This window comes from Sphaeroforma arctica (genome assembly GCF_001186125.1).
Source record: "Sphaeroforma arctica JP610 unplaced genomic scaffold supercont1.34, whole genome shotgun sequence".
NCBI lineage: Eukaryota > Ichthyosporea > Ichthyophonida > Sphaeroforma > Sphaeroforma arctica.
Window position 1 is genome coordinate 168,888 of NW_014040524.1, and position 15,531 is coordinate 184,418.

The 15,531-nt window shown below is 42.6% G+C and overlaps 4 protein-coding genes and 1 non-coding gene across 5 annotated transcripts in view; 1 reads left to right on the forward strand and 4 right to left on the reverse strand.

Annotated features, from left to right (window-relative positions):
* The window catches only part of SARC_00962 (hypothetical protein), a gene marked incomplete at its 5' end in the record, with an annotated part of 6,951 nt that extends 1,512 nt beyond the window's left edge, over positions 1 to 5,439 (forward strand). The window contains 7 exons of the mRNA XM_014305344.1: positions 209 to 409; positions 1,800 to 2,099; positions 2,737 to 2,838; positions 3,049 to 3,156; positions 3,690 to 3,764; positions 4,473 to 4,598; positions 5,049 to 5,439. Coding sequence (XP_014160819.1) covers positions 209 to 409; positions 1,800 to 2,099; positions 2,737 to 2,838; positions 3,049 to 3,156; positions 3,690 to 3,764; positions 4,473 to 4,598; positions 5,049 to 5,135 — 999 coding nt within the window. The 3' untranslated portion in view covers positions 5,136 to 5,439. The remainder of the gene's footprint in view (positions 1 to 208; positions 410 to 1,799; positions 2,100 to 2,736; positions 2,839 to 3,048; positions 3,157 to 3,689; positions 3,765 to 4,472; positions 4,599 to 5,048) is intronic.
* Positions 5,128 to 6,012, reverse strand: SARC_00963 (hypothetical protein; the record flags this gene model as incomplete). The annotated part of the gene is made up of 2 exons (XM_014305345.1): positions 5,128 to 5,781; positions 5,872 to 6,012. 2 exons carry the CDS (start codon positions 6,010 to 6,012, stop codon positions 5,359 to 5,361), a joined length of 564 nt encoding a protein of 187 aa, XP_014160820.1. The 3' UTR covers positions 5,128 to 5,358.
* Positions 6,013 to 6,283: 271 nt separating this feature from the next.
* On the reverse strand, positions 6,284 to 8,885 carry SARC_00964 (riboflavin biosynthesis protein RibD domain-containing protein). Its single transcript, XM_014305346.1, has 2 exons — positions 8,622 to 8,885; positions 6,284 to 7,517 (listed from the first exon to the last, which is right to left on the reverse strand). Exons 1-2 carry the CDS (start codon positions 8,829 to 8,831, stop codon positions 7,146 to 7,148), a joined length of 582 nt encoding a protein of 193 aa, XP_014160821.1. The 5' UTR covers positions 8,832 to 8,885; the 3' UTR covers positions 6,284 to 7,145.
* A 1,151-nt stretch (positions 8,886 to 10,036) lies between these two features.
* On the reverse strand, positions 10,037 to 10,109 carry SARC_30021. The gene has a single exon. It is a non-coding gene; the product is annotated as a tRNA-Arg (tRNA).
* A 2,952-nt stretch (positions 10,110 to 13,061) lies between these two features.
* On the reverse strand, positions 13,062 to 13,537 carry SARC_00965 (hypothetical protein; the record flags this gene model as incomplete). The annotated part of the gene is made up of 2 exons (XM_014305347.1): positions 13,062 to 13,157; positions 13,199 to 13,537. 2 exons carry the CDS (start codon positions 13,535 to 13,537, stop codon positions 13,062 to 13,064), a joined length of 435 nt encoding a protein of 144 aa, XP_014160822.1.
* Positions 13,538 to 15,531: the final 1,994 nt, after the last annotated feature.

The window sequence follows — 15,531 nt, forward strand, 5'->3', positions numbered from 1 at the left end:
TATATATATATATATGTATATATATAACATCGATTTTCATATTGTTTCACTCAGCTATCTATTAATGTGTATATAGACTACTCATTACATCATCATTCTTCGCGATCGAGATACCACACCTTTATAGCCCTGCACCCTAAACCTCTAGAACCAGTACAGTCTGACCTCAAGACCCTAAAACCCTATAACCCATACTACCTAATCGCAGATGCCTGACATGGGCGGTACAGAGGCAGCGATCGCCATACGCGCACACGAAGACGCACAACGCGCCAAGGAGTCGCTGAGACCACCGGCGTACATTGTGTGCATGACAGCGAACGTGCTCAGTGACCAGGTGGACGAGGGAATGGCGGGCCAGATGGAGGCCTACATGCCCAAGCCACTGCGCAAGCAGGAGTTCAACCGGGTGTGTGCGTGTGCGTGTGCGTGTGCGTATAAGTGTAGGTGTAGGTCTAAGTGTAGGTATGTGTGTGCGTGTGCGTGAGACAGGGCAGTTTTCGGTGAGACACAGTCTGTCCATTTTACGTTGAAAAGTATAAAATTAGATTATTTTTTGCGTTTACGTTAGACGTTCACTGTATGGGTGCATAATATGCACCAAAGGTTGTATGTAGTGTGTGTGAATGCTGGCTTACGCGTGCGTTTGGCCCACATATACAATGCACTCTGCATCTATCTGTGTCTGTAGGCAATACAATTATGTGGAGATATCAATATACCACTATCACAAACCTCATAAAGATTGTACGTCTAAAGCAGCCACAAAATTGATACGTAGATTGCGTATAGTTGACATAAGTGATACATAGATTGTGTTTAATTGACAAAATTGATACATAGATGTTTAGTTGATATATTTGATACGTAGATTGTGTTTAATTATCATAATTGATACATAGATTCTGTTTAGTCACATAATTGATACATAGATTGCGTATAGTTGACATAAGTGGTACATGGATTGTTTAATTGACATAATTGATACCTAGATTGTGTTTAGTCACATAATAGATATATGGATTATGTTTAGTTGATATATTTGATACGTAGGTTGTTTTTAATTGACATAACTGATACATAGATTGTGTGTAGTCACATAAGTGATACATGGATTATGTTTAGTTGATATATTTGATACGTAGGTTGTGTTTGATTGACATAATTGATACATAGATTGTGTTTAGTCACATAAGCGATACATGGATTATGTTTAGTTGATATATTTGATACGTAGGTTGTGTTTAATTGACATAATTGATACATAGATTGTGTTTAGTCACATAATAGATATATGGATTATGTTTTGTTTTCGTGTTTGCAACTGGCGCGTGACTTTTAGTCGTTGTTGTATTTGACGGTGCATTGCACGCATTCGTCGCGTGTTTCTCTACTTCGTAAAAAACTAAAAGATGCCTTCCTATATGTAGAAAAATATACCTACCTGTATACGGAAAGAGTTGCTTACATATAAGCTGACTTCTCGCTACAAGGGTGTGACCGTGTGTGCCTCGCAATGTCCAATGTTTTCCATCGACTGGTAATTGAGTATATTTTTTATGTCGTACGCTGACTGTCTACCTGTGCTCTCATATCTGTCATTGGATTGTAGTGTAATTGGTATAGTCATACGATAGGTAATCAGCTGTCACCTCCAATGAACTGTGATGGAATTGTCGTATTGTCGTACGGATGTTTGTCTATTTAACTATCACTTCCAATCCCTTCTTGACCTGTGGTGTTGTCGTGTTGTCGTACGGATGTATGTCTCAACTGTCCTCACGTAAATCCCCACACAGCTGATGTTTGAATTCTCCACTGTGCTCGTTGAACGGTTTGGCCAAACAACGGAAACCGCTACGGCCACTGCCGATGACCTCAACACCAACAACGACAACCACGACAACAACAATAATATTATTAAAAATAAGAATGATAGTAATAATAATAATAATAATGTTAATAATAATAATAGTAACAATAATAATAAAATCAACGTGAATAGTGCCGTCGCCACACCTCATCAACTGACCAAACAGCCCAGTAGAACCGCCACAGATACAGCCAGTTACGCCAACACTCGGAGGATCGCCCCAGTGGTAAGTGTTAGGAAGGGCCTCGATGGCAGCAATACAAGAATCAACAAGAGAGTGTGACTATAGGCTCACTCACCCATGTGTCTGTATGTGTTCCTATCGTCTGTCTGTTCATATAACTAGTTAAACATATGCAATAAGAGAGTGTGGCTATAGTTCACTCACCCATGTGTCTGTATGTGTTCCTATCTTCTGTCTGTTCATATAACTATTTACACATATGCAATACGAGAGTGTAGCTATAGGTTCACTCACCCATGTGTCTGTATGTGTTCCTATCTTCTGTCTGTTCATATAACTATTTACACTTGCAATAAAAGAGTGTGGCTATAGGTTCACTCACCCATGTGTCTGTATGTGTTCCTATCTTCTGTCTGTCCGTATATATATTTACACATATGCAATAGGAGAGGGCCAATAAGTTCACTCACCCATGTGTCTGTATGTGTTCCTAACTTCTGTCTGTTCATATATCTATTTTTTAAACCCTCCTGAATTCTATGTAGCCGCCCACGCTCTGTTGTATGATCGTATCACTGTTGTGACTTTTACCTATCCCCACTCACCCAAGTCATTGCCCATTAAACCCTAAACCCCTAAACTCATAAACCCCTAAACCCCTAAACCCCTGAAACAACAGGCAGCGCAAGACTTTGTGTTCCCGAAGGGCCTGAATGTGCTGTTGTGCGAAGACAACCAAATCAACATCAAGGTGGCATCTGCCTTCCTCACCAAACTGAATGTAAGTCGAAGTGAAGTGTTTTGAATGCGCTGGTGATGCCAATGTGTGTCTCACCTCAAAGCTCCACTGCCCCACACGTGTCTTAAGGTTTTAGGGTTTTCTAAATTCTCTGCCCCACACGTGTGCATGAGGTGCGTTGGCTATGTGCCCAGTAGTTCGATGTTCCGCGGGGCTGTGTCATTGCAACTCAATGGTCTGTTCTATTTTTAGGCGCCGCACGTGGTCGCTGTCAATGGACTCGAAGCGGTGGAAATCATCACCGGCGCACGGCCCAGCCCACACAACGGCAACTATCATCTGATCCTCATGGACATACAGGTGAGGACGAGCATCAGTGTATGCCACGCACCCAACACACACAATGAACCGGTTTATGTGACACCTGTGTGACACTTATGTGACATTTATGTGACACTTATATGACATTTATATGACACTTATGTTACTGACAAGCCCCAATACCCTATCTGTGTACATGCGCTACATTGGGAGACAATCCGCCTGCCGCTCTTCTCTCTAATTCGAAAGTGTTGTTGTTGCGTTGAGCCTTATCAGTCTATTGCGGTACATTCAGCGATAAAGGTGTCGGTACTATGGCCTATGCCTGGTTCTCTGAAACTCTATCAAGCATTTGACGATCGCACTATCCCAAGCCCCTTTCAAGCGAACAGCCTCAGGATTTAGTCTAACCCACGGCTAGAGCGTCGGCTTTCTATACAAATTGCACCTCCATTAGACAGGCTTGTACACAACTGGGTGCTCACACTACCCTGCTGTGCGCGTGTATGAAGTTGTCCGTAGTCGCATGCACGTTCGCTGATGTGGGGCCACGTGTGTTGGTTTCTCTGCAGATGCCTGTCATGGATGGAACCGAAGCCACCCTGAAGATCAGAGCGTACGAACAAGCACTCAAGGCCCAGGGGGTGGTACGTTACTGCCACGCACACACACGCGCACGTGACTCGTGTACACTTATCTCGAAAGATACTCGTTGATCACGCACACGCACACACGCACACACACATATATATATATATGTGTGTGTGTGTGTGTGTGTGTATATATATATATGCATATACACACACACACGCGCGTGACACGTGTACATTTATCTCGAGAGATGCTCGTTGATGCATAGTGTTGCCACAACAGACAGTTTCAATTGTCGGAAACCCCGCATGATTCGCTGACGCAGCCCTATCTATACCATCCGTCTATGCAGTAGCTTACCACAGTGTCTATCTTATTCTCTAGTCTCTGTATTATATCATCCATGCTGTGGTGAATCCTCTCCTTCTCCTCTCTGATTATGGCGGGCACCTTGGTTATTCAGTGACGTTTGTGTATGTGAACATGAACAACACCCGTTCATCAGTGGGTAGTTCCCTGAGGGTACGAGCTATAGCAGAAGCGTCCGATCACTTCGGCGGTCATTGTATCACACAACCACACTCCATACAGACCTACACCTCCACCTCGCAAGTGCCTATGTGGTCATCTGTGAGTCTTCGTGCGCGTGGTGTCCCTTCTGTGTGTGTGTCGTGTGTGCATTCACCTACACACTCCCTCTCTCTCTCTCTCTATGAAGTACACTACTTTCTCTTAAAAGTACACCACTTCCTGCTTGTGCACAGACGCATGCGCCGATGTTCATTGTCTGCATGACAGCTAACGTGCTTAAGGATCAGGTAGACGAGTGCATGTCAGGCAGCATGGACGCCTACATGCCTAAGCCACTCCGCAAGAAGGAGTTCAACCGGGTATGTGCACGTGTGTGTGCGTGCTTACATTGGTATAGGTGTATATGGGACGCATGCAGGGACCGTTGTGCGTCTGTATACCTTACAGAGTTATCCTTCTACGTGGGAGAGTGTATGTTCTTCATGTCTAGGGGCTGTGAATAGGCGAGTATGGGAGTGTATAGGAGAGTGTGTGTCATACAGTTAGTATACACTGCAGAGCTATCCTTCTGCGTGGGAGAGTGTATGGTCTTCATGTCTAAGGCTGTGAATAAGATAGTATGGGAGTGTATAGGAGAGTGTCGTGTCATACAGTTAGTATACACTGCAGGGCTATCCTTCTGCGTGGGAGTGTCTATGTCCTTCATATCTAGTGACCGCGAGTAGAAGAGTGTAGGTGTGATTAGTGATCATTGGTATGCGTATGTGTGACTATTGCCCTAACTTTAAGGATTATCTTATCTCTCACAGTTAATGGAAGAGTACACGCTGGAGCTCTTGAAAAGGTTCGGCTGTCCTGATGCTGATCCTGATATGGCAATAGCTACCCGGTGGTAGGCCGCCTGTAGGTCCCACAGTATATAAGTCTGGTGCTGTTCGAAGAAAACTTATTCCGCAGTATATATATTAATGTGTGTGTGTGTGTGTGTGTGTGTGCGTTAATTTCTTTAGGCAGTGCGACGCATGGAGTAACCACAACTGTGGTTAAGCCAGCCCCACATCACCCAACGCTATGGTATCGAATAACCACACAAACGCTGCGCATAAACTCAGGGCCCAGTCACAGCTTAGCCTTTGCCGCTGCGCGAGATGGGAATGGTATGAGCGCATGGGCTGTCGTGAGGACAGCCCCATCCACAGCTGGAAGGGCTAGGACAGGACAAAAGTCATTGTTAGGACATAATACAGCCCCATCCACAGCTGGAAGGGCTAGAATAGGACAAAAGTCATTGTTGGGACATAATACAGCCCCATCCACAGCTGGAAGGGCTAGGACAGGACAAAAGTCATTGTTGGGACATAATACAGCCCCATCCACAGCTGGAAGGGCTAGGACAGGACAAAAGTCATTGTTGGGACATAATACAGCACCATCCACAGCTGGAAGGGCTAGAATAGGACAAAAGTCATTGCTGGGACACAACACTGGCTGTGCATGCCGTTTATGTTTGGGTCCTTTCGCGACGTCGTTGTCGGATTCGGACTATGGGCTGTAACAGAGACGGCATAAGAAACCCCACAGCAAGTCATTTTAAAATCTCTTTGGTTTGGCTAGTGCCTTATAAACACTAACAACAGCGGCTGAGGCGCCGACTATAGTGTTGGTCATGGTGACGGGCACCATCGCACCTGCCCCGACTATCTGGACCGTCAGTGCACCTGTGTTATACTTTGGACTGGTCGCCAACGTCTCAGGGCGAAGATATGAGGACATTTTTAGCACGTGCGGGGTGATGACTTGGCCCGCTGTCTTACAATGACAAGAACTGACGTCTGTCCACCGATTAGCTGCGTACTGTGGCTGGCCAGACTACAGGAAACCCGAAGAAACTTAATGTTAGACTAATGCCCATTAGAATAAAGCTAACTAGCGAGTCTTCATCATTTGTGCCAGCGCAAGCAGTACGCGTGTGGGGGGGGGGGTTATGTTTTTCCAAAAGATCACAAACAGACAAGAGAGTACATCACAACCATCAGCGTAAAGTGCCTTCAATGTTTAATATGTTTAATGGTGTCCCAGCCCATGTGTTTTGCCAATCTGTACGTTTGACATAGATTTCTCGCTGACAGAAAAGGTCTTTGCTAATGTCGTTGAACGAAAGCCAGTCACATTATCCTTGACACACACAATCACATCCACCAAGTGTGTCTATAAAATTAAAGAGGCATACAGCCTGCTCATTCCGAACTCTGGGGTCGTGAGTTAAACCCCATTCGCTGCACTAGCTTTGACTTACTGTCGTCAGCTGTTGACGGATAAATAATCCAAAAGAATCTTACCTACTAACAACAACCGTACTAGCTTCTTCTGGATTAAATGTACTGCGGAATCTTGACCGTGGTCTGAGATATGAAAGCAGACTTTAGGGTCAGCACACTACGCCGTAGAAAGCCCTCGCAATTCATGATGATTTGATCGTGTACTGGTGAAATACCAAATATCTCGGATGCATTCGATTGACTCTGGTTCACTCACAGCATTCAGCCCTACCCGCCTATTATGCGCGTCTGCTGGTTGTGTACCGTGGTGTTTGAATACAGCGACGTACACATGAGAGCAGAGCCACATACAGATGGGACAAGGTGTGAAGTGGCTTGTGCATCGCAATAGCACTCACAGGCGCATGGTGAGTTGTGGGTGAACTCCCACACGCCGTATGTCGAAGACATCTGTGGTGCCCATAAGGAGGCCCATGCTAGGTTTAGCCCATCCACCATACAAGCCATAGGTGTAGTCGCCGTACAGCGGACACTGAGATTGGTGGCTGAAGTAAACCCTGAGTCTACACAAAAGCAGCACCCGTGTGAGGAGCAATATCTACTCCTTGGTAGGTAGCCTGGCAGGACCTACTCCTTGATGACCTTGTAAGTCGTCTGGACCAATCCGTGCGGGTAGCACGTTGAGCTCCGCAACTCCAGCCACACGTTCTTTGGCACAAAACCAAACAGCGGCAGACCTTCGCCTATTATCACCGGCAGTGTGGAGACGCAAAGGTCGTCCACCTGCCCCGCACGCAGGAAACGCTGTGCGGTGACACCACCGTCTATATATACTCGCTTGTAACCATGGTTACCGAGTCGAGCCATGAGGACTTCGGGCTCTTCGCTGGAGTGTTCGGTGTCTGCGGGCACTTGGGGGTGCTGTGTGAAGGTCATGGGATTGCGTGACAGCACAATGCACTTCTTACCGTCGTATGGCCAGAAGCCAAAGGATAAAACCTGTGTACAGGTACGGTTAGCGGTGTATGAGTGTGGGTACGGATAGAAGGGTATGAGTGTAGGTACGAATAGCAGGGTATGAATGTAGGTACGGATAGCAGGGTATGAGTGTAGGTACGGATAGCAGGGTACGAGTGTAGGTACGGATAGCAGGGTCTGAGAGTAGGTACGGATAGCAAGGTATGAATGTAGGTAAGGATAGCAGGGTATGAGCGTAGGTACGAATAGCAGGGTACGAGTGTAGGCTGTTGCTGTTGAATACGTAATGGGGCACATAGTGTAGATTTGAGGAGCTTAAGTAGTCAATCATGAATATAGTCGGCAAATCGAGCATATATAATAGCGGATTCTGCGTCTCTTGTACCTTACTAATTATCAACTTTGAATGCGAAATCTAGCCGATTATAAACTAGCGAGTAAGGCTTGTTAATTTAGTAAATCGTGTAAGTGTGCGAGTGCGTTCTATAGGAGGGGGTGGGGGCTTTCTAGTCGCTGGTACTTCTATAACTGTGTTTACGCATGTGATTTACTTGTGTCTCTGTTTGCGATATGTTGATTTTTATGGCCTCTTTACTTTTCCAAATGTAAAGTATTCAATACAACCCATATCCTTGGTGATATATGTGTATACGCAAATGAAATAATAGTATGCGTGCGCGTGCGCGTGCGTGTGCGCCTGAACGAACTTATGCGTGTTTGTGTTCGAATTTACTTTCGTATATCTGTGTATATCTAAAATATGCGTGTGTGTGTGTGTGTGCTTTGATGTAGGTTACTACCCCTTCACAGCCATGCGAGGAAAACCTGATCTCAGAGACCAGTGCGCATGCATGTGACCAAACTGCTCACATTTGACATACATCACACAAACAGTGTACTTTGAATTTTGAACACGGTTCTGCCGATGATAGCTACATCGTAAGTAGTAGAAACTAATGTGTCATATATCTCCTCTCAGTGATGTCTTGTCCCAGCTGAAGCAAGAATGACTACGAATTAATTCACATAAGGCACATAAGGTCATATTGACAAAGAAACACGCACAATGTGAGAGAAGGAAATGCGTCAAGGTGCTGCAGTTGAAGCTTGTAACGATGCGCATACCTTCTCAAACGCGTTTCTCCCCATGACAATCACATCATATGTAGCGGAGAATGCTGCGTAGCCGCAGTCTTCTCCTTTGGGTGTCTTCTGAGTGAATTTATCCAGAAAATCGATGCCGCCATCCTTGCGTGCGATGTACCCATCCAATGACATTCCGACATAGATTGAACCGAGCGGACGTGTATCTTTGTTCAGTTTTGGAGCAAACATATTGGATGTGATGTACAACACTTCAAATACTGTACATACAAAGCTGTGTGATTGTCAGACATGAAGTTAACATTTACCAACAACCAAGTTACTAACTCGTAAATATTTTTTACTTTTACATATTTTTTACTTTTACTTTTCTTTTTTTTCTAAATACAGACCAAGAGCCTAGTAGAGGCAAGAGGATATTTTGTTTTTGTTTTGTTATTTTATTTTTTTTAACTCCCCATCCATAGACTAAGGGGACTCGATTTTAAAGAACCAAACCTAATTCACTATATCCGGTTTTGGATATAGTCCCAATTTTATTTTCTAGACTTTTTCTATAAACATTTCAAAATAATTTTGCGACGGAGCCAAGTTGATAGCTCTACTGGTTCATACAGTGATGTATCGATTCATGAACAGGATTGTTCGACCATGTCAAATCTTGGATTTCCATGTCGCTTATTAGCAGTTTGAACCTTCTAAGGGTTCTAATAAGTATTTTTAGTTCAGAAATCATCTTTGTGGTATAGAAGGCTTATTTTGCTTGCTCAAAATCACCATTTACGTGCATGCGTGTCCATCACTGACATCCATTTGGTGTGCATATTCAATTATATGTCTTCAATATGATTTTCAGACCTTCGTTATATCTATATAGGTATAATTAAACCATAGTAATGTTATTGTAATCGTTTGTAAGTGAATAAGTAGTGAATTTTGGCAAAAAAAAAAAGTTCAGGAAATGAGATTCAGCGTGCAATCGATGGCATGGCACATCAAAATTCGTAAACACATTTTTCTCGATTTTAGCAGCTGTAGCTTGCATTACGGTTTTAAGAATGCATATACGATATTGTTTTGACAATAATTGTACGTGACAACTTTGAAACTTTACTAATTATGCATATCCAGACCCAATAATCGCGTTTTGGAGGTTTCCGATGTAGTGTTAGACGACTCCTAGCGTAGAAGGTGTGTTCTACTTGTACTACGACCATGGCGCCTTCACATATCATTTACGAAATACTTAATCTTGAAATATGCCGAAAAAATATTGGGAATAAATTGAAGTCCAGGTTTAGTAAATCAGGAACGCTTCTTTATTTTTGGCCCTGTTTTATTTTCTTAGTACATGGATGGGGTGTTAAAAACCCGCCAAATTTTCTATTGCCAAACACGGCTGTTTTCAGGTCGCTATTGCAAAAAGAAAAAGGGGTTTGCCCTTTGCGGATTCGAACCGCAGGTCTTGTCCTTAGGAGGGACACGTGTTAACCACTTCACTAAAGGGCACGGAAGTTTTTGTGTATCTATAAATTATATTGTATATATTGTATCTGAACCCAGCTTTATGTATATTCTTTTGTATGTATTCTATCTTAACCATAATGTGTTGATCCACGGGTACGATTCTCAATGTACGCATGCGAATGATAAAAACTTAGTTCGATGGGGTCGCGAGTATTCTATTTACATTTGTTTCTACCAACGCATATGCTGGTAACATAAATATCTCGATTTTCCTTTACAGGCGAGGTACTCAAGTACGATCTCATTAACCTAACATATCCCTCTCTTACGCCTGATAAACTATGGAACCGTACCTCGAACATTATGCATACATCATTTGGCTATTGACCTCCTCATGCAGAAGCCATAATCGTCTGTTGTGTTACATAGGGTTCAAAGTAAAAACAAATTATAGCCATATTTCATATTTAAAACCGCCTTGAACTTCGATTTTCCTGTGATATATATTTGAAAGGCCTTTAGTGGATCGTCATTCTAAGTTATACCATGGCTTCCTGAGCCAGTACCAGGCGGTTTGTGACTCTTTCAAAATCTCTTCGCAGTCCATATCAGCATCAGTTGAACTAATGATCGATAGCTAAAATTAGCGTCCTGCAACGGTCACTGTCGTCAATCTTATTTTACTTCGCCCTGGCTGCTGTCTTTGTGTGCAACCTAGTTGCCGATCTACCTCGCTATCAATCTTTGTTGTTGATCAGAAACGTGTTCGCAAGACCAAATCTAATTATACTGATAAAACCTTTCTGGCAATGATTAGGCTCGTATTCTATATGTTACGGCATGCGGCCAGATCTGCTGCAAAAAAATGGAATAACACCTTTATTGTAAGGTAACTTTTAACTGAAAGGTTATTCGAGATGTGTTGTATTACGCAAATTTATCTCATGCGCGTTAACCACCAATAGCACATGGCTCAGGAGTGATCATGTCACTCAGCCTAAAGGTCTGCGATACTCCATGTCATGGTGTATTTCACAATGTCAAACTGGTACACAAGACAAATCTCATCTACTGATGCCTTAAAAATTGATGCTTGTGATACTGCACTGTGATCTCATGTGCAATTTTACCACAGCGGATCCGCAGAACGTTAAATCCTTGAACATAAGAAAAATTGTGTTGTAAATCTCATGTCTAGGTGATCTCCTAAATACCCACTTGGCCAATGTAAGATTGCCAATGAGACATTGGTAATACGCAAATTAATCTCGTGCACGTTGATCTCCAATCGCACATGACTCAGATGTGTTAATGTCAATCAGCCTTAAGTTATGTGATGTTCCATGTACTGGTGTATTTCACAAAGTCAACCTGGCACACCAGACAAATCCCGTCCATTGACGTTTACATTCGGATGTGATAACTATCATCAGTCCATTTGTTGTATCAGACGAGATATGTGAGCACTGCTGCGATATTCCTATACACTCGTAGTGATCGCACCAGTCACACGCGAGAGCACCCGTAACTGATAGACAGTTAGCAGATATGGTGGCATCAGCTCAGTATGTCGCTCTGTATTGCATGTGTGAACCATTGGCATAGAATGAAGTATACTGTCCAACCCGAAACAACCGTTCAAGATTTTTTTTACTACGTATTACACACATGTACGCGAGATGAGATAGGTAAACATATACCACAAACTAGCATTCCTAATATCAGCGTCATAATCTGCTATTCTAGTCTCTCGTATAACATACATGCTTGTCGACATGCGACCTTTCTGCTTACTGTGCGTATCTTACACCATTGAAACATTAACGATAAATAGTTATTCTCGAAACACTTTCTGTTAGTTTGTAATTCTTTTGACGGTATTAAACAAACCAACAGATGTGTTGGTTTCCATTCGTCGATTGTATTTAGTTTAATACTATATAAGGTTCAATATATCGGTTTGATAGCTTTGACATAGGCGGTGATCCTCACATTGCTAGAAGATACACATATTTGCCTTATTTATTTTTTAAGAAAGCAATATTTTACCTTTTATTCCACCTTCCTTTAAGCTTGTGAATGTATCCATCTCGACCTTTGCTATATCTGGACAGACTTTAGTCATAAGTCTTTGTTGCTGAATTGTACAATCCAATACAGAGTTTTGCTTATTTGGATTGACTAACCTAGTAAATAAGAATATCAACCCTAATAACATATATATGGTCGAGTCTTCGTCCAAGCAGATTGCTTACAATTCATTTGGAATAGAACTGTACTTAAAACGCTCACACCACCTATCATAATAACTCTCACACTCTATCTTGAGTTGTCAATTCAGCTCTTTATGTCTGACTTAATCATATCCCGAGTTTGAGGCTTACATGATAGTCTAAGAATCTAAATATATCCTGTTAAGATAAAGCTTCGCGCGAAGGTACATTGGCAGAACTCAATTTCGCCGGTTAACCAACGAACATCATGAGATCGAAGGAACCATGCTATCTCATTGGACTCAGTGGTAAGACTTCGAATAACAGTTTTTCAACGCTCTCCCTCCGTACAGAGGAAGACGTTGTTCTTTTGTTAGTAATCAATCCTAAACTACAGAATCTAGTTACCTATGAGCCATGTGCCAATCTGAACATTGATCGGTGCAAACTGAATTTACAGATTCTGATATTATAAACTTGAACAAAACAAACCAATATAAATTAATAAACCCTCTCTGAGTGTATTCTGACCACAACACTGCCTACTAGTGTGCCAGCTTTAGCAATAAGGAAAGGAATACTTAGACCCGGACCGGTACCCAGGCATTTATCATCTGAGAGCTAAAGCAGTGTGCTGGCGTTTAACCTCAGAGAGCTAGAGGACCCGAAGTATACTTTTCGAGAGGACCGTCGTTCATAACAAATATATGTTCTAAGTACATGTAAAAGTACAAATCTGATCGCGGCGTCGTTTACGCGTGCGTGTCTGCGAGTCCTTGTGCTAGGCGACAATGTCGTTGGGATCGCTAAAGGCCTCGACTGTCTCCCACGTTGGGTCGCCTTCGCGCCATCGCACCAAATATTCCAGTTTGCCTGTCTCATCGTTGTGCGAAGTTTGATAATGTATCGGAACTCAACTCCTCCTTCGTCCCCCGATGTGTCGTCGAGTGGCGGGTCTGTAATACGGTGTACTAACCGGATGAGTTCGACACGGACTGGCTTGCTTTTTAAGTCTGATGGGGCTGACCCGTCTTTGTTCGCTATCTGATAGCGTTGTCCGATTCTAGTCTTAGTAGCATACGGACCAAAGAGTAGACATATTGCCTTCGTCGTTCTGCCTTCAGAGCGCACTATCACCACATCGCCTTCATCGAAGTGTACCAAGTCATGGCTATGGGGACGATCGAAGGTCTTCGTTAGCCTACCCGGATATTTCTTGGCAATATGGTGAAGCGTTGGTAAGATGGTATCCTTCATCTGATCCAATCGTTGAGCCCAAGTGTCACTGATCACTGGTTGTAATTAAGGTGTTTCATGGGTAAAGTCGGCGAACGGAACGTGTCTACGTTCAAAATACACACTAAAAGGTGCACTTTTGTGTCTGCGTGTAGCATCCAAGGGCCAGACTATCAAAAAGGCCAATCCTAAACTCAAACCCCAGGATTATCAAATACTGAGTTTTGGATCTAGGATCCAATATTTCTGATGATAGAGTGATCAGAAATATAGCGAGAATACCGGTAGATGATACCGTGACTCCCGCGTGTGAGAGAAACACTTAAGTAAATATTGAGTCTAGTGTAGAAATTACTAAACACAATAAAGACTCAATGCGAGTCCCTCAGCCTAGGACTTTTACCTAGCTGTAGGATTCGCACTTGAGAAGAGGTCTATTGTTTCCTTTGGTCGTATCCTTTCAGTACTCTCAAACTCTACATTTTTAACAATATTCTTACTACGGTAAGTCAAACAACAGGGATAATAACCTGTTGAGCTGGTAGAAACATTATATCAAAAACAAGAATAAGATAGCAACAGCTCGAGAATTATTATAGAGACTGAGTCACAACGGGAGGACGAGAAGATACTACTCTACAGTGGGAAGAGAGCTGTCTAACACAGGAAACAGCCGCGCACAAACTCAGAAGAAGCAACCAACTAAGAATACTTAGTGGAAAAGCAGAAGAGTAGAGAAGAAACAGGAACCTCTCGAGAACAAAACAAGTCTGACAAACCATGTACGCAGTAAGTGTTTTTAACCCTCAGGTGACTCCAAGGTAAGTTCACCTGAGAAATACACGTACAAAAATATCAGACCTGTCAAGTTGATAACTTTATCAATGTTGAAGAAGAAAAAAGACAATTTTAGAAAAGTGTCAAGGTGATAACTTCTTTTATTGTGGTAGGCCAAAACATAGTAGTACCTAAACAACGAACAAGGTGCATAATTAGCCCAACACAATGAGCCCAACAGGGTGCAATAAGTACTAAACAAAACAACGGGATTCACGCCACACAAAACACGATACACCCGAACTCGCACTGGGGCCATTCACAAGTTAGTCCTTATTTATAGACATTGAAATGTTAAATTTAATAACATCACCCAGAAGTGAAATCTCCTATAGAAGCTCAAGGATCTTCGTAAGAAGATTTAGTAAGTCGTTTTCTAAGAACAGTTACATAAGCCTTCCACGCCAACAGAAGCTGGCAAATGAACAACATAGGCCATACAATTAAATGAAAGTAAACGAAACATGAGAATACTCGATAACATTGAGTGAATTAGACGTACAACTTCAAATTAGGCATAGAATGGCACAAAATCCAAACAAAATACATAGTCCGTAGAACTCAAACTAGTAATGCAAACCGCGGAAGTTACTGAACGCACGAGTACACACAAGATCACTGAGGGAAACAACCACAGAGGCAATCGGGCTAGAAATCAGTAAAGAAGAATTGAGGCACAAACATTCAACTCAACGTTCCATTAACAAGTCAATAAGATTATCACATCCACACCCATTACACAAACAAATCGCTATAACTCAACAAAATAAGAACCCTAGGCAAAACGGATCCTCAACAAAGAGAAATCAGACAAGTAACTCACAATCTCGAATGAAATCAGACAAGAGTTCTATAGCCACCTTCAATATAGTTGCATCTATCAATATATTAACTTAATGGGAATACAGAAGACAACACATAGGGATATTGAGCTCCACAGTACGCCCACGATAAGACTTGTAAGCGTGCAATGTAGTAGACTTTTTAAATAAAGTGCAAATGTATGTAAAGTATGGTGCATGCGAATAAAACTTATTTATGATCTCACCCTCAGTTATATACTGATGGTGTTTGTACTAGTGTTCAACCACTTGGGTTGGCCAGGGTAAAAACTCATATGATCAGTATGAGAAACCTTATGCAGAACACTTTAGCACTCGAATATATTTCCCAGAAAT

Excerpts from the sequence above, each read along its gene's own strand:
- SARC_00964 (XM_014305346.1), bottom strand. The coding sequence starts at position 8,831 with ATGTTTGCTCCAAAACTGAACAAAGATACACGTCCGCTCGGTTCAATC. Across the intron at positions 7,518-8,621 it reads GGAGAAACGCGTTTGAGAAG|GTTTTATCCTTTGGCTTCTG; the intron begins GTATGCGCATCG and ends ACCTGTACACAG.